Source organism: Lipophrys pholis (genome assembly GCF_963383615.2).
Source record: "Lipophrys pholis genome assembly, chromosome: 11".
Lineage (NCBI taxonomy): Eukaryota > Metazoa > Chordata > Actinopteri > Blenniiformes > Blenniidae > Lipophrys > Lipophrys pholis.
Genome location: NC_137631.1, coordinates 5,362,219 through 5,386,880, shown reverse-complemented (window position 1 = coordinate 5,386,880; position 24,662 = coordinate 5,362,219). Strand labels below are relative to the sequence as shown.

Sequence of the window (24,662 nt, the reverse complement as noted above, 5' to 3'; positions counted from 1 at the left end):
CCCCCCCCCCCCCCTCCCCCTTGCATACCACAACGCCGTCGTGAAATAAATCACATTTTGAATGAGTAACACCCATTCTGCTTCTGACAAAACATCACAGGGCGCACCGGGACACAAATCCTGCTATTATTCCTCACGAGTCCCATCATAATTCTCCTATAAGCGTCTGTGTTCTGTCACTGGATGCTTAGTTAGGGGTGCTGTGTACATTACCAGCCTCCACAGCTTTGGTGTTTAACGTCATCAGTCTCACAGTGGAGATACTGTTTGGGCCCAGTTTGCGCTTTCAAAATTGTTTACATTATATGTGCAGTACCAACAATGACTGAACCAGATGACACATTTATTCTGCTTCAAACAAACCCTGGTCGAGGTGGAAGTGTGAACCCTGGCATGCACATCTTGGTGAACAAGTCGTCAGAGGTCTTGCCACAACTGCAATTCTAATGAAGCGTGACTGAAGTCTAAATGCAGCACCGACCACTGAGCTTTGAAGTGGACCTCACACAGGAGGGGGCGGACTCCTTGCAGTTGTAATTGAGGTGCTTAATAGAAGAGTTCCTGCAGCTGTTTGGACATACTTGAGTTTTCAGCAGGTAAAAATCCAGTTTGTATTGCGTCTCGTTTATTTCAGTTGAAGTGTTGCGGAAATTGGTTGTGTCATGGGTACAGTACTTCCTGAATGTTTCACGTTCTGAAAACGAAACAGAGACAACAGAAACATCGTTTCCATGTTGGACCACTAGTGGGTGCTGTTGTTTGTTTTTGTAATGAAACACACACACACACACACACACACACACACACACACACACACACACACGCGCGCGCGCGTGCGCACACCCACACACACACGCGCGCGCGCACGCCTGCAGAGAATAGTGTTCTCTAAACACTCCCAAATGGTAGTACAGACATTCGTATAGACAAGTTGGATTGTTATTACATGTGACTCAACTATAAAACTACCAAGTCCCGGGAGAACTTGGACTGGGAGTCATGACATATTGTCCATCTACATGGGCATGTGCAGAAGAATTATTTACTACGGCCGTGGTACTCACGCACAGAAGCAGCATTCCAGAAAACACACGTTTCCTCCGCCTACATGGATACAGAGTCCAAGTATTTTGGAAAAGTTGCATCTTCAGCGACTTTGAGAACTGTTGACATGTAAACGGACACCCACAATGCAAGTAAAAATTTGTGTTTTCACTTCAAGACGCTGTAAACAAGGCCGGAGTAACCCACAAACATTCTTTAGAGCGGCTCTGAACAGCCGCTCCAAATCGGACTCTATTAGTTTTGGAGAGTAAGTGCATCTCAGCCGGCGTGGAAGCACTACTGTTGTTTAATTACCGGACCCTGACTTGGGATTTAAAGCTGCACCTTCCAGGCCCCAACGAGTCCTCTGCAGGCTTTTAGGTCCAATTATGGCGTTTCATTCGCATAACAAAAAGCCGGTTTGACTCGAAGTTACTCACCTACAAGACAGAGTGCCACGGTGCTGCAGGGACCGCGGCTCATTTCACGAAATTACCCTCAGACTAAAAATAGACCGCTGCATCACATCTCACACACAAGCTCAGACTCCCCGACACACACAAGCAGGCAGACAAGCACATATTACATGCCGAGATTATACACGTTGTGTATATTTGCAGACAAGGGACCCAGTAGTGACAGTCCCTCTGTGTCTTTGCGTCACGCTTGGCCGGTTAGCTTCCTGCTAATTAGCCAGTGTGTTTGTCATTTTCCTGCTGCGGGTGCCTCCCAGGGCGGCTGCCAGTCCACATACGCCCTCACAGAGCCGTCATACCACACATTTGATCATAACAGAGAGGGAGGTGGCTGGGTTTGATGCGTGTGCCTCTGTGAGTTTGCACCTGAGTGTGCAGCGCCTCAGGGAGTAGATTTTGTTCTGCGGCTTCAGAATAGAGGGCGGTGTAATGAGATTTCATGAATATGTGCACAGTTTCCAAGTGTGATTGCTGGCACATGCGGCAGGCAGACACAAACCCCTGCAGTGACACAGGGATGTCATGATCCGTTGAAACGGTGACACCAGCACCCATCTTTTTTTAATGTGCGTGTAATGAGCGACAAATTGACATCAGTGTCTGAGATGTATATTTATACAGTTGGCAAAATTCCAGCTCATTTGGCTGGAACATTATGAATTACTACCAAAGTGTTAAATGCTGCTCAGCCTGTCAGGATGCTTGTTTTCTTTGTGTCATCTGTCAAAGTCATTCCCCTTTGAATCCCGTCCTCCTGTTGTGTACAGTAATTACCCTGAAGGCTCCGATATCAACACAACTTAGTGTGTCAGAATACTGTAATTACTTCTACTAAGATCATTGTTCTGCCAAAGTTATGTATGCTGTGTCAACACACATGTACATCCGTGTACTTATGCTTTCCAAATGAAGTGTTGGGTGTGCATTTATGAGATTTGGGTTTGATCTGGCATTCCAGACAAAAGAACCTGATGTTCCTTATCTGGCCACTAGGGGTTGCATCGTGGGAGAATCGTGGCGAAACCTTTGGTCTCGGTTCTAAATCGATGGTCATACGTCGCACTGTGAGACCGGTTCCAGGACGGCCGTTGCCACGGTCTTGCCACCAGAAACAACCTGCGATAAAATTCAGAGAGTGTCAGACATTTGAGGTGATGCTGCTGCGATCTGCATCAACTAACTAAACTGGTCCACACCCATCCGGAGTCAAAGTTTTGGAGTCACTTGGATCGTCCATCTAAACCAGGGGTGCCAAACCCATTTCCACCGAGGGCCACGTCAGCATAATGGCTGCCCTCAACGGGCCAAATGTAACTGTAAGACAATACAAATGTAACTAAATGTAACCAAATATAATGTAAAATAAATGTAACTACTCCTCAATTTTAAATAACTGTGACTTCATTACTTGTTCATATTACAAATATTACATATGCATTTGCATAGATATAAAAAAAATACTGTATATATATTTTCTAGTTGCTCTGTTAAGTGTGTTCGCCGCCGTGTGCGGTTTCTCACGCGGGGTTGTCCGCCATCGGGTGGAACACGGGTCGGCGTGGGGAGCATCTTAATCTGGATATGCACAAGTGCAGAACTACTTCTGTGTCAACAAAGGCACGTGTAATTAACGTTTTTATAGAATGTTTGAACCTGCGCTCACATGTTCCCAAAAGACGCGCACCCAAAGGCTTTCTATTGGGAACAATATGGTATTTATTTTAAGACAATCAGACCTTTAAGTCCTTTTCCATTAAGTCTTTATTTCCACTGTAAAACAGCCATGTGACATAACGATTTCTAGCCCTGCTCGCCAACAGGTGCTAGAAACAACTGGTGAAGTAATAATGACTCATAACATGAAACATTTGACCATTTTATATATAATAAAGTTAATATTAACAGTAAATTTCTTAGAGCCTGCACAGGATAATCTTCTGCTGATTATGCATTTGGATTATTGTGCATTTATGTACGACACTTTGGCTTCAGCTGCAGTTGTTTTAAAGTGCTCTAAAAATAAAGGTGACTTGACTTGACCAGATTCTAACATATGAATCTGTGCTCAGCAGTTTTCCAGTATCACTCAAGTCTGCACTGTTTGAGTTCAGGTTCTGTCTGTATTAAATGTGATTCTCACGCCCATATTAAAATGAGTGAAGCCGCAGATTCAGTGTTTTACAAACAGTTTTTCGGACCGACTGTTTGTCCAACTCAGAGCATTTAGATCCTGCGGCCCTGCTGACACTGAGGTATTCAGCGAGTTACTGCCTGGCGCTCTTTGATGGTCACCGTTCAGGTCCAGTAGCCAGTGTTTCCCAGCAGGTGCGTGTCTCGCTGCCCAAGCACTGACCCGGAGGTCGCCGGCACCCTGCCACCCACTTCAAACATGCTTTGACGATGGCCGACAAACGTCATAGCAACAGTGGCGATCGCCTGCTCGGAGAGCCTGAGGAAAATTGTTCTCAAATAATGGCTGTAATTATGTAACAACTGGGGCAGAAAAAGAGAAGTGCCCTAGAGGAGATAAACGGTGGAGGTGAAGGTCCGTTCGGTGGTGTTGTAAGTAAGATTGAATGGTCTGGTGGAGCACAGACAGCCTATTTCCAAATATAGGCGACTGTGGCACAAAGGACAGGCCTCACATTTTGTCGAAGCCGATGGAACCACAGTTTTTTTAAATTAAATTTCTCTCCCAAAAAGGTAAAATATAACCTTCCCAGCTTTCACATCCAAGTCCTGCTCCGCCACTGGGTTACTCAGCTAATTATTGATTATTATAGAATCATTCAAGCTGATAGTTTAGCTCCAAGGGAAACTTTTGGCCAACATATTCACGTGTGTAATTCATCTCCCTAAATAGGGATGGTCATTTTAGGATTATCGACAATTTGGTGTTTATGATTCAGTTCCCAGCCTGGTTCAGATGGTCGCAGCACAAAAGGGAAATAACACCATCTTCAAATTCTACTTAATTAAATCAAAATAAGCAGCAAACTGAATATGACACAAAAAACGACATGCTGAAATCATTTAGATCACGAGATGGAATACATGAGAGTATTATAACACGTGTTCCACCCTCTAATGAGGATTTGTCAGGATGAGACCTTTGTTTGTTTGTTTGTGTTGCAGGGTTCCCGGCCCACTGGAAGGGTGCACAGCTTCGGGAAGCGGGACCAGTCCATCAAGAGGAATCCCAACGTCCCCGTGGTGGTCCGAGGATGGCTGTACAAACAGGTCAGCACGCTCACACACTGCCTGCAACAACATGGATCTGTTATTTATCGCTGTACAAGACTGCTACCAGTACTAACGCTAATGTGTAGGGATGCACCGCTTTTTTTAAAAGATGGGTACAAATACGAGTAGTTGATTGCTGATACAGACTACTAATACGAGTACTGATTAAATGCCAGAAAGCCTAGTTCATACTCCGTCGGCAAGTGATAAGCGAAGGCTATGCGTTGCTGTGAAGCACCTCTGTCGACGCTATGCACGCCTCCGCAAGCCTCCGTCAGCCTCCGTCAGCCTCCGTCAGCCTCACAGTCGACATTATGCACAGGACAGTATGTAGCATCTATCCAGAGACTGTGAACCCCGAAACTCATCTAACACGTAGCACGGCTCAGAGTCGCAAACTGAGCAGTTAAACTAATAAGCGCCATAGTTCTAACTCTGCTGGTCCAAATGTCTCCGGTGATTAGGTTTTTGGTGTTGTACGGACTTTCTTTCTCCTTCTCTTGATATTCCGGCAGAATATAAATTACAGTCTGTCTTTCTTTTGTCATTCTCATTCATATTAAAGAATCTCCAAACGGCCGACCTCACTAATGCACTCTTGCTTACCTGCGGGCGACTTTGCTGACAACCAGCGTCACATAGTACTTGCCAAGGTGCATCGGGGAGCGTTTTCCGAGTACGAATACTCGTACTGATACTGGTATCAGTGCATCCCTGCTAGTGTGACTTGTTTTTACACAGAATTGAATTGCAAGACTGCATATGAGCTCACCAACTTACAGAACCACACATGGATACTGATATATTTTATAATTTTAGGCCTGACAATCTGATCTTGTTGCACTCGAATGCTCAACTTCTCCCCGTTTGGCCAGATACTGTTTGTCACATTGACGTGGGCTTAGCCAGCTCTGTACTCCGCTCCTGGATATAAAGCCCCGTCTGAATGAAGTCTGCTCCTTTGCAATTCAGTTTAATTTGTGGATCATTTAATACAAACAGCTTCGGGCAGAACTCCTAACTAATCCCTGAAATGTTTTTAATGCAGTCACGAACATTTAGCCAATTGAGTCACTTTCGAGGTGTGGTGCTTTCAGCGGTCGGTGCTTTCAGCGGTCGGCGCTATCGCTCGCCTTCAGGTTAAACAAGCTGGTGGGAATCCGGCTGCTGAGTTGTGGAACGTAACACTGAAAGTACAAGCAAGACCTTTCTGCTGGCAGAGTTATAATGGTTGCTCTTGTGTGAGTGCTAACCACAGCACACCATTTGTCATTTCAACTGGAACGTCATGCGGTGGACTCGTACATTAGTCACATTACAGAATGTCGAAAAAGGTCTGCGCGATAAGTCCGAACAAAACACTTCCCGATCTTACATTTTACATCTCACTCCTCCTCATGCCATATTATTTAAACCTGTCTTCCACCCTAACCAGCAATTCACATAAAAGTCCTGATGCTTCAGACGTGTTCAGACGTACTGCAGCTCCGGTACATTGTTCATTGTTCTCTTCTTCACGCACTATTGGTCTGATTATACAGCAGTTTTTAATCTGTGAAGTTTAAAATCCCAATACAGCTGTGCTAATGCTTGTTGATCCATGGTTAGAAAATGGTTTCTGAGTATAATTTGTCTAAAAATTTTAGTTTTGTAATACAATGACAGTATTACCCCTATTATGTCACTGGATTGATGAAGATGCGGGTACTACAAGCCCTTCGTGATTTGTAGCTCCTGTAGCATTTCCCTCAGCGTCCTGCTTTTATCATCTGCTGATTTATTTATCTTGGCAATAAAGAAGCACCTGCTGTTAATCACAGACACGCGTGTTGTTTATGTGAAGTTGTACTTAAAATATCCTCAGTTGACGCCGTCCCATCGGAAGGCCTCCGCGCAAGATTTAACAGCAAGTGACGCTTCTGCGAAGCAATTACACTTTAGTGGCTTCACAAAGAGGCATACCCACACAGAACACACGCAGTGTGCTTACAGGCTGCAATTACATCCTAATTAGAAAGAATCTTTTAAAATGCTGCAGGCCGCTTGAATGCACACACAGATTTAGGCAGAAAGGGCAAAAGAAAAATGATGTGCAGCAGTTATCTCAAGTGCCATTTGTCCCTTTCATGCACTCACATGAGGTGTTTCGTCGTCGTGAGCTCGTACATCTTCAGTGGAGGAGGAGTGAGCACGGCTCTCTGTTTGAGGTGGTTTCATCTCTCCTGTATCTCCTCTCCTCCCTAAATGGCCTCATTCCCAGCCAGTGAGCGTGAGAAGACAGAACGGACAGTGAAGCAGCCGTGGCAGGCGCAGCAAGTCGGCCAACGAGGACAAATGATCGCTCCCCTCCTCGCTCTCTTTCCTGTTCACTCTCTGGATCCGCTTCCGTCCACCTCAGTTACCCTCTCATTTCCCTTTTCAACCCCCTCCCCCTCCCCCCAGAACACCTCGGCCTCTTCCTTCATCTTTCTCATTACCTCCCTCTCTTTCTATTCTAAGTTTGCTCTCTCGTCCTTCTCGTTATCTCCTCCAGTTTGTGCTACATTCTGTCTCATTATTCATTTATACTTAACTTACACACCTCTTTCTCCCTGCAGGACAGCTCTGGGATGCGTCTCTGGAAGAGGAAATGGTTCGTCTTGGCTGATTTCTGTCTCTTCTACTACAAAGGTCAGTATTTGTATAATGTACATGATATGATATAGATTCAGAGCTTCTGCATAAACTGCCACTTTAGTCTTTTTCTGTCTCCTTTTCATATACAAGCCGACTGGGAGGAAAAATAACAAACAATACAAACAACTAGAAAATTTCAGTTGACGTTGTGTTTGTGCCTGCCGACTAGTTTTCCCCTCCATTTTGTGTTTTTCAACAAAATCACTTCTGCTTTGGGATTTTTGTGGAAAAAACATTCATTTTGTACGTTCTCCCAACGGTGCAGGACGAGGTACTTGCTGAATATTTGGCGGAAGAAAAAAAATGAAACGGGCTCCTAGGATTGTGCCTTGCCTCTTAAAGAGGCAGGCACAAGAATAATGAGAACTCAGCGTTTTGTGATAGACTCTATTATATTCCTTCAGGCGGCTCACTGTAAAATTTCGACCATCCTATTCCTCCATTAGCCCGAATATTTATACCAATGTTTCTTGGTGCTGCCCATCGAAAGCTATTAATGAAGTATTTTTTCCTTTTTTTTTTCAATTCTTCGTCTTTTTTTTAAAGCAATTTCCTAAATTTTCAGTCGGTCACATGAATTAAATACATTTAGAACTCTTTGAGGGAATACATATGTTCTCCATACAGCCTTTTATACCTTGAAAATAATGAGCACCGTGAGGTAACTACTAGACATCATGCTTGTGTAACTAATGTCTCTGCTTAGCAACAGCCATAGCAAAGACGATCGGTATTCAAGCCCGTCCATCCCGCCCTCAGCGATGATGGGAACATCTAAAGACAACTTCTTCATATGTGGCACTGAAAGATTCACTGTTTTTCCAGAGGTTGTTACACCTCCAGACATCCACCTTCAAAACTTTTCATATTCAAGTCTCATTTAAGCTCCGTGTGCAAACACGGATACGTTTGCTTTGGTGTAAATATCACTTGCTTTTATACTTCCATGTTTCGGTGTGAACATTTGGCAATCTACCAGAGGCCGCCACTCTTGAGTGTGAGCACACCATGAGCACACTGGGCTGTAAAAAAAAAAGAGAGAGAGACGTCATCACGTGCATCTGGTACGTGTCCACAGGGGCGTTTTTTTTCTCGCGTGGAAATGCACCGCATCTGAAAAGAGGCCTTCCTTCAACCGCAACACTTTTGTACAGGACAGGGCAGAGCGTAGCGTCTACCATCGCACTGCCCTCGGAACCACGCTTGCTGTGCACACACGCTCCAGCTCACTGTGAACGAGTGTTCCAGTTTAATCAGGAGTTGAGGCCCCTGCATACTCCCTTCAGAACCCATAAGAACAAGAAGAAAAGTTCGGCTGTGACGTCAGCCCGTTGCCAGTGGCAGGAACATTCATACTCCAAGAAGAAGCTGTCGAACTCGCAGGCCACGCCCCCTCACAGCAGCCACACGTCGGCAAAGTGGTGTTTTAACCTTTCAACTGCACAGCTTATTTCTCGCTTCCAATGTTTTCAGAAATACATTTCTTTGAACTGTTTCAGTAACAAAAGAGAAAGTTTGTGTTCGGGCCGCCATGTTGATCCGGTTTGAACCGCAGGAGCTGACCGCTTTGAGTGATGCGTTCAGGTGCATCACGTAACTCCGCACTTCCTACATGTTAACGAGCTGCGGGGCTCATACAGTAGCGAGGTTACATGCTGAACATGATTAAAATATGCTGGAACGTGCATGTGCAGCACACGGCAGTTGCGAACGTTCAGCAGTGCAGGACCGACATACTACGGCTCGGACGGTTGGCACAGCCAAACCCTCTGGCCCAAGAAAACAACATAATTTTGTTCGGCAGGATCCCACAGTGCCGAACTTTCTTCTTGTTCTTATGTAGTACTGTATGAATCGGTCTTCTGCTGCTGCACCTGACTGGACAAACGCGTCACTCAGGGGCTGTCTGCTCTTATTGTTCAGACCAAACCGACTTGGTGGTTGACTTACAAACTTTCTCTTTTATTACTAAAAGAGTTCAGCGAAATCTATTTCTGAAAACATTGGAAGCGAGAAATAAGCTGTGCAGTTGAAAGGTTAAACCACCACTTGGCAGACGTGTGGCTGCTGTGAGGAAATACTTCTGAGGCGAAAATAAGCTGTGCATTTGCTGGATCTATCCTCGTTTTGGTTCCACTTAAACTGGTTTAGACATTTTACAAAAGATTAGCAATGAGTCTGACCTACGCTCGCCACGCCTAAGAACAGCACCTTGCAGCTTCGGAGCGTCGCATCGCAACGCAGCTTGAAACACGCCACATCGCAGTACATTTGACATAGACAATGCATGGGAAGTGGGAAATTGATGGATCCTGTGGACACATGATTTTAAAGCATCTATCGACTCCGGATTATAGCGGTATCGGTAATCAGTAGCATTTTGATTTATAAATATTGGCATATCTGATATCGGCACATATCCGTGCATCCCCAGTTTATGCCATTGAAAGTCAGAGACGATATTGAAACCAACATTATTTCTATGACAAATCAATAGAACTGGATGTTTGTATCCATCAATACGTTTTCAACAACTCAAAATAAAACCGAATCAAATCTGAAAAGAAATAGAGAGGAATAAAGAGGTGGACCACAAAGCTGCTTTCTTTAAATGAATAAATCTATAACCATAACTCTGCTCCGTGGTAAAGTGGTTAGTACTGTCACTTCAGAGTGAGAATGCCCCAGGTGTGTGTGCGTGCGTTCGTGCGTGTCTCCGGGCTCCCAAATTTCTTCTGAGACATAAAAAAAAAAAAACACCAAACCTCAAACAAAAACTCACCTTTGAGGTTGATTTGTGGTTTCAAATTAGTTGTAGGCGTGAAGGAGGGTATGTTTGCCTGTCTCTGCTTTTGAAACCTGCCTTTAAAGCCCCATGACCTGTCATCAGAGAAATATATAGATAACTGCACATACTGCCCATATAACATCACTTTTGTCACTTAAACTAGAAGAAATTTTTTAGAAATGCGCATATATTGTAGTATACACATTTAAATCGGTGTTTTACCACACAGTTCACGCAGACGTGTTCCTACCATTCGACTTTTTTTCTTTCAAAGAAATAGCTGAACAGGGCGTCAGTAAGAACTTAACATTTCCGTTATCCCATCATTCACAGCAGGTTTCAATTAGCTGACACACGGCAACCTTGTGCAACCCAACATGGAATCCTACAGGCTAATTTAAACTCTAAACTTGTTTCACTGGAATAAATGTGTGTACATTTCTATGCCAGAGTACAGTGGCTTGCAAAAGTATTCGTACCCCTTGAACCTAGCACTGCACATCACCCTGAATACACCATCCCCGCTGTGTGTGTGAATCATGGTGGAGGCAGCATCATGCAGTCGGGATGCTTTTCTTCGGGAGGGACAGGCAAGCTGATCAGAGTTGATGGGAAGATGGATGGAGACAAATGCAGGACAATCTGAGAGGAAAACCTGATGATCACAGCATATTTCATGTGTTACATTGGCCAAGTCAAAGTCCAGACCTTCAGCCAATCAAAAACCTCTGGCAGGAGTTGACAGTTTCCTTTCAGACAATCTCCGGCCAATCTGACTGAGCTTGAGATATTTTGCGAAGAAGGACGGACAAAAACTTCCATCTGTAGATGTGCAAAGCTGATCGCGTCTTCCCCTTAAGGACTTGCAGCAAAAGGCAGCTCTACTAGGCATTGACTGAGGGGTATTTATAGTTTTTTCAGTTTTTTTATTTGTAAAAAACTATTTAGAGAACTCCAGTTCAACATTAAACATCAATCTGAATAGAGAGGTCCAGATAAAACACACAAGCAGTCCTCTGCACGTCTTTACCTGCAGACTCCACTTGTCTCGTCTGCTTGTCTCAACACCAGGGTGAACTCAATCTGCCAGGCCTGTAGAGAATCGTTCTTTAGAAATGAATTTGCACATACAACAGTAATATTTTGGGGAAAAAACTGATTCAGATTCAATCAGAGACGGGACTGATTTATCCGCTCGTTGATCCATAGAAAATTAATCGGCTGCATTTCGTCATCTTTCAAACAAAACAATCTCAACAATCATTCAGTGTTTTGGCATATCAATAGGGAAAGAATTATATTCTGTTTATCTGAGTTTGTCTGGTGGAGAAACCGACACTGTGCGACACAGAGAGATTATCATCCACTGATTAGCAAGAACTAAAATAAAGCAGCTGAATCTGTAGAATAACCTGAAGCAAAATAGTTAAGACCCCCGGGCAACATTTTAATAAAAACATGGGAAGACTCCTTTCTAAATTTGTGCTGAAAAACTGGCAGCGCTCATAAGAAAATTGTTATTCATTATGTGAACACAGGCACAGTTGCGCAACACAACAGCCATTTCCTAATTACATTTAAACCGACCAAACAGTCATCTGAAAACACTTTGCCGTGTTTGCTCTGTGAGCATCACTTATTTTCATTTTTAGAGAGTCAGGCAGCTGTTTAGACAACCCCGTGTCTGCTGCTCGTTGGGAACGAGGTTTGAGGCTTATTTATCCACCGCTGGCCTTTTCTCATAATGACTGTAAACAAGTCGTAACCCCGCCGAGCTAATTAAAGCCCAAGGATGCAAGTTGGGCCTTAACGGGCAACACAGCCGCCCAAAGCTCTGCAGAAAAGTAGAAAAACCCTTGTCATCACCCATTCAATCCAACACAGCGATGGAATGAGGCCGCAAATGTCAGATTCCGTGCGCTGCCTCTTTACATATTTCTAAGTGCAGCTGGACTTGTGGGTGACTTTCAGGAGCGTGTTCGCGCTTGTCAACTTGGACTTGATGAAAACAAACTGGTCCCGTTGAAGCTTTAGTGCACTTCAGATGTGGAGATTGGAAAACGGTTGTGTCAACACATTTGTGCACCAAACAAGCTGGAGACCGACTGAAAAGCCGGTCTGAACTTGTTTTGTGGGGTTTCTCAGGACCTCAGACGTGGAACCAGTTGCTCGCGGTTCCATACTGAGCTCTCATTTCCATTCTTTCAGTGACCACAAAACTATTTCCAAATATGAAATAAAACTCTCAAGATGAGATTTATGTAAAACATGCTTTTATTGGTGTATTGTCGACATTTGAAGGAAACTCTGTCACTCTTTTAATCCCACAGGTGTCAAATTCCTTTACCCTTCCACACACCGTCGGCGTGGAAGCTATATGGCATACTTCATCAAAACAGCTGTGCAGCTTCTGCTCCATTTACATCAAATGTCTGCAGTCATTAAAACTTTAACTGTTTTGAACTCAACTTGAAAACTTCAGTTTTAAGGGTTTTAGGTCACTGGACCTGTCACAATAACAAATTTTGCTGGACGATAAATTGTCCCAGGAATTATTGCGATAAACGATAATATTGCCGTTTTGATACCATTTTTCCACTAATATATTAATTATGGTATAAGTATACCCTTTTAAAGACAAATAAACTTTTATTTCTTAAGAATATTTAAAATTGGAATTAAATTATGAAAAAAGACATTGGAAATATCAAAAATAAATAATCAAAACAACCTCATCTCTCCCTCTCCTCCTCACGGGGCTCTCATGCTGCACTCAGGTGTGCCAGGTGCCCCCCCCCTCCCCCCCACACACACACACACACACACACAAGAGTGATTGACAGGCAGTGTTGGGAAAGTTCAGTTTCTACATGAACTAGTTCAAAGTTCAGTTCACAAATTTTGATAAGAACTAGTTCAGTTCATAGTTCTACATTCATAGTTCCAAAAATGAATTAGTTCATAATTCTTTTTTTTTCAACATGTTGCTGCGAGCTTTGGAGTTACGTGATGCACCTGAACGCATCACCCAGTATCAGCAGCATGAAGCTCGTTAACCCTTAAAAAGGCGAGTCGTCCACAGCAGGGTTCAAAGCATGTACAAAAAAAAGTCCAGAAAGTACGGTAACCATACGACGATGAAGTATTAATGGTGGAGACAGAGTCTGAGGTGGTGCTGCTGTCTTCTACTTGTTTTTGTTGTGATGCTTCACATTTTGATGACGTATGCGGCGGTGCGACTCTGGTGGCTGCTGTTGCCAGATTGGCGTTTTCCCCCCGACATGTTAAGGCCCGTTTACAGTGAGCCTTACCCGGGTTTTCCACTGGAAGGTTCAGAAATCTGGCAACTCTCTAAAACAACATTAAACTGTGAGAGCGCCGTTCACTAGCACCAGAATGAGCGCCGCTCACAGTGACGTCTTTGGTAAATGAAAAATTATCGAGCCTGGCAAACTTATCCAGCTCATTGTCAATTATCGTGCAATTAATTGATTTATTGATTATCGCGACAGGCCTACCAGTCACCCAGGTGTTGTATTGTTGGCAGCTGGGTGGCACATGTTGGTATGTCTGCCTGTACAGTTCCCAACAACACAGGATTTCTCCACTGTACCATGAATAATGACATATCCAATCTAGTTCTTATAAAAAAGTTTGAAGTTTTGTGTGTAAAATTAGTTTTTATGTGAAGACAGGACTTCAGCGAGCCTGGGGGGGGGTGGAGCATACACCTACGTACATAGATATAGAACTAGGTGTATAGAATGCATAGAAAGAAAATTAATGAAAACAAAACGATTATTAATGGCTCCAACCACTCACTGAGTGTGGCCCAAAACATTGCATTTATCATAAATTTTGTTTCACTTATCCCATCAACGCAATATAAAGACTGCTATAAAGCTCAAAATGTGTACTTTACTTATCTTTTGGAATGTAGTATCAGCACACATGCGCCGTTCCACTTCATCATCGTAAATGAGTCGTGTGACGATGACGCTCCAGGCCCAAATGGTTAAACCAGAGAGAAGGAAAAGTTCCCCTCAACCCTTATCTCCACTGATCAAAAGAAGAAATCATGACAATCATGACTTTTTTGCTTTTTGATGTATTGGCATGTATTAATCTTTAATCCAAAGTCAAAATGACGGCACGATTTAGAACCGTCCCGAAGGAAAAAGTAATTAAAAAAGTAAAAGTGTCGTCGAACCCACCCGTCCATGCTGAAAGGATGCGGTCCGACTACGTCTCGTAAGCGTCCTCGGCCTCCTGGGTTAGACACAGGGAGGACTTGGCACTGTGCTTTTGCCTTTCCCCTGCAGCCATTCGCCCTTGTGGTGTTTTTCAAGAGCGCAGCTGGATCTTCGCATCCATTTCAGGCGCTCTCTTCACACCCTGCTCTCTGCACTCGAGGATCTAAGAGGATACCTGCAACAAATCACCACACCGTGAGAAATTTACTTTTAAAAGGGCAACTGTTTTACAGTTTTTCCAACATTTTCACACAGGTGTCAGAGGTTCACAAATAGTGTAATCAAGGTGCATTTCTCCAAATCCGGCCTTGGTCCTGAATGTCAGCCATGAGAACAGGCTGTTTGTGTTGAAGCTGCAGCTCAGGAGGCGAACTTTCCTGAGTCATTGGCTTTGGCCCATCCACTGCAGCCCTTCGTCCAGGTGACGTGAGCCGGCGTATGCAGCTGGATCTCCTCATCCATCTCTCCCTCCTCTCCGGATCAGCAGGGAAACGATAAAATGAGAGGTGTGGACAAGTTTCCTGCCCGTTTGTTCAGCCTGCAGCTACACTAGAGATGCCCATCTTCTCTTATATCTGATAAAATCAGACCTGATGTGTGACTGATAAGCGTGTTGTTTTCAGTCAGCAGACGTCCAAAATGGCGGGCCCAGTAGTTCTGCCAGATCTCTGACGTCACCTGCAAAACGTCTCCCCGTGTCGTCTCCGGTCACCCGACCGCCACGACAATATAATTTCATCGGCTCATCTCTGAGGGAGTTTGGGGTTTTGTCTGTTTCAGTGAGGAGAAGAAGTGACGGACCTTCATCACTCCAGACAAGCCCGCAATATTTAAATATCTCATCTGCCGCACAAACTTGTTTAGAAGGAGAGTAGATTCTGACATTTTCTGCCGCGTCACAGAGAAGGGAGGCTCGTGGGTTTTCTCCCACAACTTCCACGTTGGTAACGCGCCACTACTGCTGCTGTCATGACGTTACACACATGCGTCGTTACGTGGCGTTCGCAACCCCGCCTACATTTTAACCGTACTCTCTGTGGTGGGACTGTGCAGCAGAGTTGGGTCTGGGTGAGCTTTGCCTTACCGTGCCGCCTTGCTCCGCCACGTACTGCCCAGTGGGGCCGAGGCTCAAGGAGCCGCGTGCCTGCGCTCACTCAGCCCGGTGGGGCAGTAAACACCGGGAGGTCCAACCGTCACAAATAATCCAAAAGTCCACTCTGGTTGAATTATTTTTATCTTCCTCTCACAGTGGTTAAAAGTCCTTCGCCCAGCAGTCGATGTATATTAAAATCCAATGAAAGCAAGGCTAACAGCCCTCATGTAACAAAAGGTGAACTTGTGCTGTTCGCTCTCAGGGTAAGCAGCTGTTCTGATATTAGTCGGTGATGAGTTTCCTAAAAAAAATTATATTTTGATGTTAAAAGCAAAAAGAGGAAGTTGTTGGTAATAAATGCAAATGTATTCACTTTTACTTTATGGTTGTTCACTATATAATATTTTATAATGTAATTTTGTCTAAAAAGATATGCATTTTAATAAAAATATATAGTTACAAACTGTCTTTATTACTTTTTCATCCTGATTTGAAAGGAGTGGGATCTTTAAGACTCTCATGCAACCTTCACACAACCATGTGAAGACACATCAAATCTTTCTAGGATCTGAAAAGCTTCCCACATTCAGTGTGGGAAGTTCAGTTGCTGTTGATCTGCTTTCTCAAAGTCACAAGTTCCCTCTTCTCCGTCCCCCGTGAACACACTTTCTACTCCTAGAAGTTTCCTGACAGCCCTTTATTCTTTTCTTTTTTTTCTTCCCACCCTTACATGACAGAGTTTAAACACAGAACCAGTTGATAGATGGAGTGTCTCTCTCCCAAAACCAAAAGAAAATGCTATTAGGTGGGGAAAAAAAAAAAAAATAGAGCTCCGGTATTGTGCTGTTTGTGTATTGTATCAGTCCATTTGTCACACTCAGTGTGTGTGTGTGTGTGCGTGTGTGTGTGTGCGATAAAACAGACCTCACTCCCGTCTCGCCCACCATTTAGGGAATGTCTCCTCTAAAGGTCCTTGAATTATTTTTAACCAATTACCCCTGCAATCCACTCCGCCGCCTTATCACCTCTCTGCACATGCAAAAACACGCCGGCAGGTGCTGCGTGGCGATGTTTCCTCCCATTACTGAGTTTTATGATGTGGTAATTGTTGGACACGCACGCACACACACACACACACACACACACACACACACACACACACCAACACACACACACACACACACACACACACTATAGCGCGCAAACGCAGTATTAAGTAGGTCTCTTCTTGGAGTAGTTTAAAATTTTAAAAACCTCAGTCAAACCTAACCCCATGTTGTCGTTGGGTTAAATAGTCGGCCAAGTATTCGTTTTATCTCTATAAAAGTCTGCAGGAAATTAATGTCGGTCGACGCGAAGCCCCCCGAGCGCAGAAAGACATTGTGTACATCCGTGTGTGTGCTTGAGTGTGTTTCCAGTCTGATGTCAGCATGTGACAGACATGCTGCCATCTGTGTGTGTGTGTGTGTGTGTGTGTGTGTGTGTGTGTGTGTGTGTGTGTGTGTGTGTGTGTGTGTGTGTGTGTGTGTGTGTGTGTGTGTGTGTGTGTGTGTGTGTGTGTGTGTAACGATACCGGTGGCGGGCACCGATGAAATTAGTGGGTGATGAGTGATATTTATTCCCCCCGCTCCGTCCTCCCCTCCGTATCTCTGCCGTGCCTTATCTCACCTTCCTCACCCAAACTTCTCCTCCCTCTCGCTCTCTCTCTTCTTTCTCTGACTCCCTGCGTCGTCTCACTCCTCCGTCTCTCTCCCCGTCTCCCCCCCCAGACAGCAGAGAGGAAGCGGTCCTCGGCAGTATTCCTCTGCCCAGCTATGTCATTTCACCCGTGGGAGCCGAGGATCACATCAGTCGCAAGTATGCCTTCAAGGTACGCGCCTCTTCATCTGCATGTTGTTTTAATGATGTTTGATGTCATCTGTAGCTATTAATATTACTAAGATTCTTTTTTTTTTTAATTGATTGTCTTTTGGAGCGTGCAACCAGCCGCCTGGTCTCAGTTGAGTGTTTAGCATCAAATCTATTGATATCGATTTCTTTCTCAATGTATTAACCTGAGTACGGTTTGTGCTGCTCTCACGCTCAGCTTCACGCCACTCGCTCAAATCAAAACAAAAAGTTAGCAAGATGAATTTCAAGCTCTGAAGTATGCCTCGTGTTTGAAATATCTGAGCTCCGGCAGACATAGATAATGGACATTATTCCCGCTGGGACCACTTGAGATAAAATGTACACACCTCGCGCTATTTTAAGCTGGGTAAGTTTCCATTGAGGGGTTTGTGTCATTACAGACACTGGGAATAAGCTTTGCAGTGTCGTACCTGTAAACCTGCTGTACTGCAGCAGATCCCCGCAACACCTGTCACTTGTCAACTGGCAGGTTTTCTAGCATGCAGCGAATTCTCAAAATGATGTATTTATGGCTTAAACTCTCACAAATGTGGTTTTGCCTCGTTGACATGAAAAGTCAGTTTTCACTTTCTTTAAAATTACTGCTAACAAAGTAGTGAAATCCCCACCGTGGTGGTGTTAGGGCCAATCAGAGTGATTCCTGATATCTCTGAAGGTTAAAAGTGAAGAATCAGAGCACCGACCCTCCCTCACTCGGCGCCGTCCAGCACCTGTTGCAGACACACTTCAGACTGATTGTCCATCAGCGTCTTTATTGAGCCGTACAGGCGCTGCTGGAATGGCATGAAGCCTCTCTGTTCCCTGAGGCAACAACGTTTTTTTTAAAAGTCCGAGCTTGACACGTGTGAAGTTAAGAGGTGTGCTTACTGTCAGAGTGAGTCCACTTAACATGACAGACACTAGCAGTCACACCTCCTCATTCAGTGTTTGGTCTTTATTATTACATTGTAGATTCTCACTGAAGGCATCAAAACTGTGAATGAACACAAGTGCGATTATGTAGTAAACAAAGATGTGTAAAATAATCCAAAACATGTTTTAAATTTCCGATGCTTCAAAATAGCGACCCTCTGCTTTGATTACTGCTTTGGACGCTCTTGGCTTTGTCTAGATGAGCTTCAAGTCAACTGAAATGGTTTTCCACCAGTCTTGAAGGAGTTCCAGAGATCCTGAGCTCGCTCTGCGGTCCATCTCATCCCAAACCATCTGGACTAGGTTTAGGTCTTAAGACTGTGGAGGACGGGTCATCTGGCAGCACTCCTTTGGTTCAAATAGCCCTCAACAGTCCGGTGGTGTGTTTGGAGTCATTGTCCTGTTGACAAATAAATGACGGTCCAACTATGGGGTGACATGTCGCTGCAGGATGCTGTGGTCGCCATGCTGGTTCAGTGGACCTTCAGTTGGTTGAATAAATCCCAACAGTCTCACCAGCAGAGCCACAATATAATTCTAGTCCAAATGAATCTTAATTTTTTTCTCATTATTAAACTTAGAACCATCTATATGGATAAAGGTCAAAATTTATTACGGAATGCACCAAATGATTACATTTTCTAAAAAATCAATAGTGGAACACCCACATTTTGTAATAACTGTTGCAATATGTAACAAGTTATTACAGAATGTGGCAGATAATTCCAAAATGCGGCATTATTACATTATGATAACATGTAATAATGTATCACATTATTACATGTTGCACCATTATTACATAATGCGGCGCTACAGGGCGAGTAATTTCACATTTTTTTGTTTACTATGTTAGTCCATATGTGTTCAATCATAGAATGCATCGACGCTTTCTTTATTTTGTTAAATATTTACATGGTAGATTCTCACTGAAGACATTAAAACTGACTGTTGGGGGTGTGCGTAGCGTCGACGCAGAGGCTGTGCGTGCGGAGTTGGTTCTAGGTAATGCATAGCCTTCTCATATCATTTGCGTATGAAGGATAAATTAGGCTTAAGTATCGGTACTCGGTATCAGCAAGTAGCTAAAGGTTAGTACTCATCCTTTTAAAAAGGGATATCGGTGCATCTCTAGTTAGAACACATTTACACCTGGACTAGTTTGAATATCTTAACTTACACACACAAACATAGATCCTAATTTAAATATTTCTATAATAAAGACTCATTTGCTTTTACTAACATGCTTCACACAAAGTTCAAGGATGAACCGAGCAACAAAAACTTGTTTTCAAAAGTGGTTTGTTATTTAAGGAGAGATGTTCGGTGATTATACTCAAGAATTGTCCTTTAAATCCAAAGTTTCTGAAGCTTTCGTTCACCTTTTCAATCGAATTCCCTCTTCTGGGTCTCTGCTTGAGTCCCGCCTTAAAAAGACAGATTCAGCGCTGCAGGATTTAGATTTGCTTTAGTTTTTTTGTTTTGTTTCAGGCCCGAGGACAAACAGCGTCTGCTACTGACCAACGTTTTCCCTCCCGCCATTTCAGAAAAACATGACTGCTTCTTTCTGATGGAGGATTTAGCCTTTGTTTCCACTCTCAGCAGTCTCTGGCTTTTGATCGCAAATAGAACCACTTGAGTGACAGGAGTATTTGATATTTCCTTTTCTCCTGTCAAACACACCTCTCAGCCTTGCTGGGGTCTTTATTTTAATCCCCTTTTTCTGCAAAGATTTATGGCAAGAAGACAGACTCTGCCACAATCGTGCTTTTTTTTTAAATTCGCCAAATCTTTTTAAAATCACAAACTTTACAGTTAAATATCGGCAACATTTTTCTCATTTGATTTAAGAAAGTGATCAATGTACATAAGAATTACTAATGGCTGTAGCCTGAACACTGAAGCTGATGTACTGCAAATTTAGCATAACTAATAAAATATCAAACTTACCAGTTTTGTCAATTTAATTTAAGTGATGAATCTGAATTTCTGTTGGGGTGAGAGTAAGAAAACATTAGAAATAGTATCCACCCTATTGAATATGTACCTGTTGCAGTACTCATGGTAATCCCATGTAAACTGATGTTCATTCTATTTTGCACCAAAGACATCAGTCGTTTCAAGGCACTTTTATTGTGAGAAATCCAACTACAGTATTCCTCTTGAGCAGGGCCGTCAAACTCATTGAGCTTCCGGGGCCACGTACAGCACAATTTGATCTCATCTGGACTGGAACAGTAAATAATAACATTATCATATATAAATAACTAGAATCTATGTCTTTGTTTTGGAAGAAACTAAAAAATATAGTTTGTATCATGATCAGAATAACTTCAAATTCTACAAATTATCTTTGAAGTAGTAACATTTCCAAATCTATGTAGTAATCCTGATCACCTGAATTAACCCATCACATAATACAGATTAAATTGCGCCCCTGGTGGTTAAATAGATGTATTGCAGCTGATGTCAGAATTTCTCACTGCTGCAAAATGTCATTTTGGGAGCTGCAATGAAATCTCTGTTGGCCTGGTTCTGGCCCGCAGGCTGTAGGTTTGACACCCCTGCCCTTGAGCAATCATAGGAGACGTTGGGAAGAAAAGAAATCCCTTCAACGGGGAGAAACCTGCACGAACCAGACTCAGACATGGAGACTTTCAGCAGAACCATCTTAATTCTTCCATTAGTCACCAACAATAGTTGAATTTTGCAAATGTGAGCCTCACATTGACCCACATCACCTCACTTTTTCATCTTGTGACCTGATTTATTACCCTTGTCTACTCTTAAGATAAACTAAAGCTGTAAGTCTGATTCATAATGGGTCACAAGAGTACAAATTTGTGCTTTGTTTGATGACTTAGTCTCATTTAGCCACTTGTCAGCGGTCACCTCTTTAAGACCGGTGCAGCGTGAGAGCCTGTGTGAACCACAGGTCGTGTTTGAGTCATTCAACCCAACAACAATTAAAAGAACCGATTAACCTCAAAAAAGGCAAACACATGAAGTCAACTGATTTGCATGCTTTGTTACTCAGTCCTGCAGAACTCTGAGTCTGCTGGATGCTTTCAGAGATAAAAATGAACTGCTGCTTTTCTTCTCTGTAGAGGTTGAGTCTTTAATCCTGCAAAGCTGAAGTTACAGTAAAAAACAACTAAATTGGCTGTTTACAGCAGGTAAAACCTGGTGGATGTGAAACGCCACCCAGGTCTGTAACATCAGCCCGAGCTCGCTGACGGTGGGTGTTTGATTGCTGGACCAAATCCGCCCCCAGCCTCCCTCTGTTCAGCTCCTCCCGCCCCTATTCACCAAATCCTCTTCCCTCTCTTGTTCCCATTGGCTGGCTGAATGGCTGGGACTTCCCTCCCTCCCTGTGAGTGTGTGGCGCCGTCCAGTGCCAACCCTCCCATAAATAGGTACTCTCACTTTGCCACATGTCCACCTCCTTTATCTCCCTCGTCTGCCCGTCGGTGTGGCTTTGGTTCCCGCGTGACCGAATATACAGCAGCCTTGTATATTCCTTTGGTTTTTGATGCATGTCATGAGAATAACTTTTGGCTGAAGTGGTTGTGTTGTTGTATCTGTCGGTGTTCCCTGTCCATTACTTTTTTAATTTTCCCTTTCCCCGTCCCTGTTGCTTTATGAATCTTTGTATTTGCATTATCTGGTTTTGGGCTTATCGTTCATCTATGTGCCCCCCCCCCACCCCACCCCCTTTGCCGTCTCCCTCCTTCTGTCATGTCCACAGTTCCAGCATGCGTTTTCTTTTCTTTTCTTTTCTTTAGATTTTTGGTTTGTTTGGCGTACAGCGAAATCTTTGAAGTTTGGAAAGTTGCACCTTCTACTGTTTTCAGGAGAGAAAAAAGAAGTAGAAAATCTTCCACTGTGCAACCCCACTGTCCTCCAAATGTTTATATTCCTACAAAACATCTGCTGTGTATGAAAACTGTCTAGGAGAACAACCTGTGATTCTCTTTATTCAACAGACTATAAATACTCACTTTCTTTTTAAAGGTTGCATGGTTGCAGCAAACTTGTGTGGCCTCCATTTTGGATGTTTTTTGGGGTGAATTGAATGTGTACAGTAGTGAGGTTGGGAGAGCGCACCTTATCTGGAGTGTTTGTGGTGCTCTGGCTGCCGAGGCTTATCTTTCTGAGCACAATGACTCCCTAAATAGTGCCCGGGCAAAGAGAGAGCCTGTCTGTAAGGATCTGTCCACAGCACCCATTGTGAGCTGCCGTGAATGCAAGCAGCGAGTGATATTCTCAGGGTGAAGCGGAGGGAACGCAGAAGAGGAAGGAAGTGATTCAGACCGGAAAATAAAGGCTGATAAAGAGAGGAAGGGACGGCAGGAGAGATGGAGAGGAAGGAAGCGATGGCAGCTAGTCTCTGAGAGAACCGGGGGGGGAGGTTTTCTTTATTTTTCATAATGGTTGAGCGGCAGAGTCGAGGAAACAAATAATCAAAAAAATACCTTTAAAAGGGGAAAAAATAAAAAAAGGCCACCGACTCCCACACGGACACAAACAAACAGAGAGAAAAGAGGCTTCGCTGTGCACGGATGCAGTGTGTGGGAGTGTCGGTCACGCACTCAGAGCTGAATGACCCACTCAGCATTCCTGCCGAAGAGAAGCAGAGGCTCCCGGTGTCGTGTTGTGCCGGTGTGCGTTTCATTGTGTCGAGCTGGAAAGTGACTGGAGTCGCTCGACACAGGCACGTCGTTTTCACTCGTTCCTCGGTACACAACACCACCAAGTTTCTGCGAGCCGTCACTTTACACTCGCTCGCGACGTGCCGGTGTTTCTGCACGTGCCCCAACGTGGGATGGTGAGCAGAGTCGTCCGTCTCTCGTCGAGCGGCCCGTCCCATTGTAGCATCAAGAGGCCGTCTGTCGGCGGGTGAGCAGGCGTGTTGCAACAGCTGCTTCCTGAGGATGCTGCGTCGCTTTCAGCAGATATTGACAGAGTGTTTGGACACATCGAGCTTTCACTTTTAAATAACAGTAGTGACTAACTAGATTCCTGCCCAGGTCTTAACTCACTGTGGCTGTGGAGTGGCAACAGTCTTTAGTTGTTTACCTCGGTTGATTTCAGGCGCCGTAATGAGCTCCAGGTGAAGAAATCACAATTAATAGTTAATTCTCCTGGATGACATAAATGCTGAATGTGGAGGCACATACTGTACATGCTATTAAAGGATGTGAGGCTTCTCCAAATGCAGTAAGTCTTTGATATTGTGAAATGAATGTTACGTAACATTTTCCTGTTTCAAAGACACTTTACAGACTGTTGACCTTATTTGATGTGAGCTAAATCTTCCTTTGTAAAAGCAGAATATCCACTGGTTTAACTATTAATACTTCAATGTGATTAAAAAAAAGTATTTTTTTTTATTTTCATTTAATGCGAAATAGTTTGTGAATGTGGCTGATCATATAAATAATGTTGCTGGGTTAGATTATTCATTAACATTCCAATTTTTTCTAACGTTAAAATAAAAAAATAAAAAAAACTTTATCCAACAGACTAAAGTTCCCAAAACTTTTTTTTCTGTTAATTAAAGCCAGATAAAAGCAGCTAATCCTCCTAAAGGAAATGCTAAAAGGCTGATTCAACAAGATCCCAAGTAACACATCTCACTCAAACAGCATGCACATTATGATTGAGTGAAAACTGGAGTATTTAAATGGTTTTACGTGTGTTTCCATGTTCATCTACCATAGAAAGATTGAATGCAGGAGAGCTGCAGGAGTGAAAATGTGATCACGTAAAGGGAAATTAACAAACACATTGTAGAGCATCAGCGAGAAATGTGGATTCTAAAAGTTGCAATACGGTCGACCATGTGTAAGGAAAAGCGGCAAAAACAACAGAAGGAATTAAGACAAGTTGGCAAGACCTAAAGTACACAACTGAGAAAATATCTTATGAAAGAGCTCCAACAAATAAAACTGGTGGGAGTCGGTTTAAAAAAAATACATCTCAGCTGAAAGCTGAGCGGATCTGCAGCCTCCTTTCAAATGTTTCCAACACAGAATCAATCATGACACCATTACTCTGCCGTAAGTCACATTCAATCAATATTCATATAAAACCTTTCTGACAATGAGGTGCAACTTTTAGTGCTTCACAAGGGATTTATTAAAATTCATTCAAAGGAAAACTATTTGTTAACATACCCTTCTCCACGGAGCTTTCAGTACATTCTATAGAAATAAACATCTTGCTTTCGTTTTTATTTTATGCCCATACCACGCTGCATACAAGGC

General features: G+C 43.5%; 1 protein-coding gene across 2 annotated transcripts in view; it reads left to right on the top strand.

Annotated features, from left to right (window-relative positions):
* LOC308116252 (pleckstrin homology domain-containing family A member 7-like) overlaps nucleotides 1–24,662 on the top strand; it is a 174,555-nt gene that overhangs the window by 116,060 nt on the left and 33,833 nt on the right. For both annotated transcript variants that reach the window (XM_080474325.1, XM_080474326.1), the window contains exons 6-8: nucleotides 4,656–4,760; nucleotides 7,361–7,433; nucleotides 17,343–17,443. In XM_080474325.1, the coding sequence (XP_080330451.1) occupies nucleotides 4,656–4,760; nucleotides 7,361–7,433; nucleotides 17,343–17,443 (279 nt within the window). The remainder of the gene's footprint in view (nucleotides 1–4,655; nucleotides 4,761–7,360; nucleotides 7,434–17,342; nucleotides 17,444–24,662) is intronic.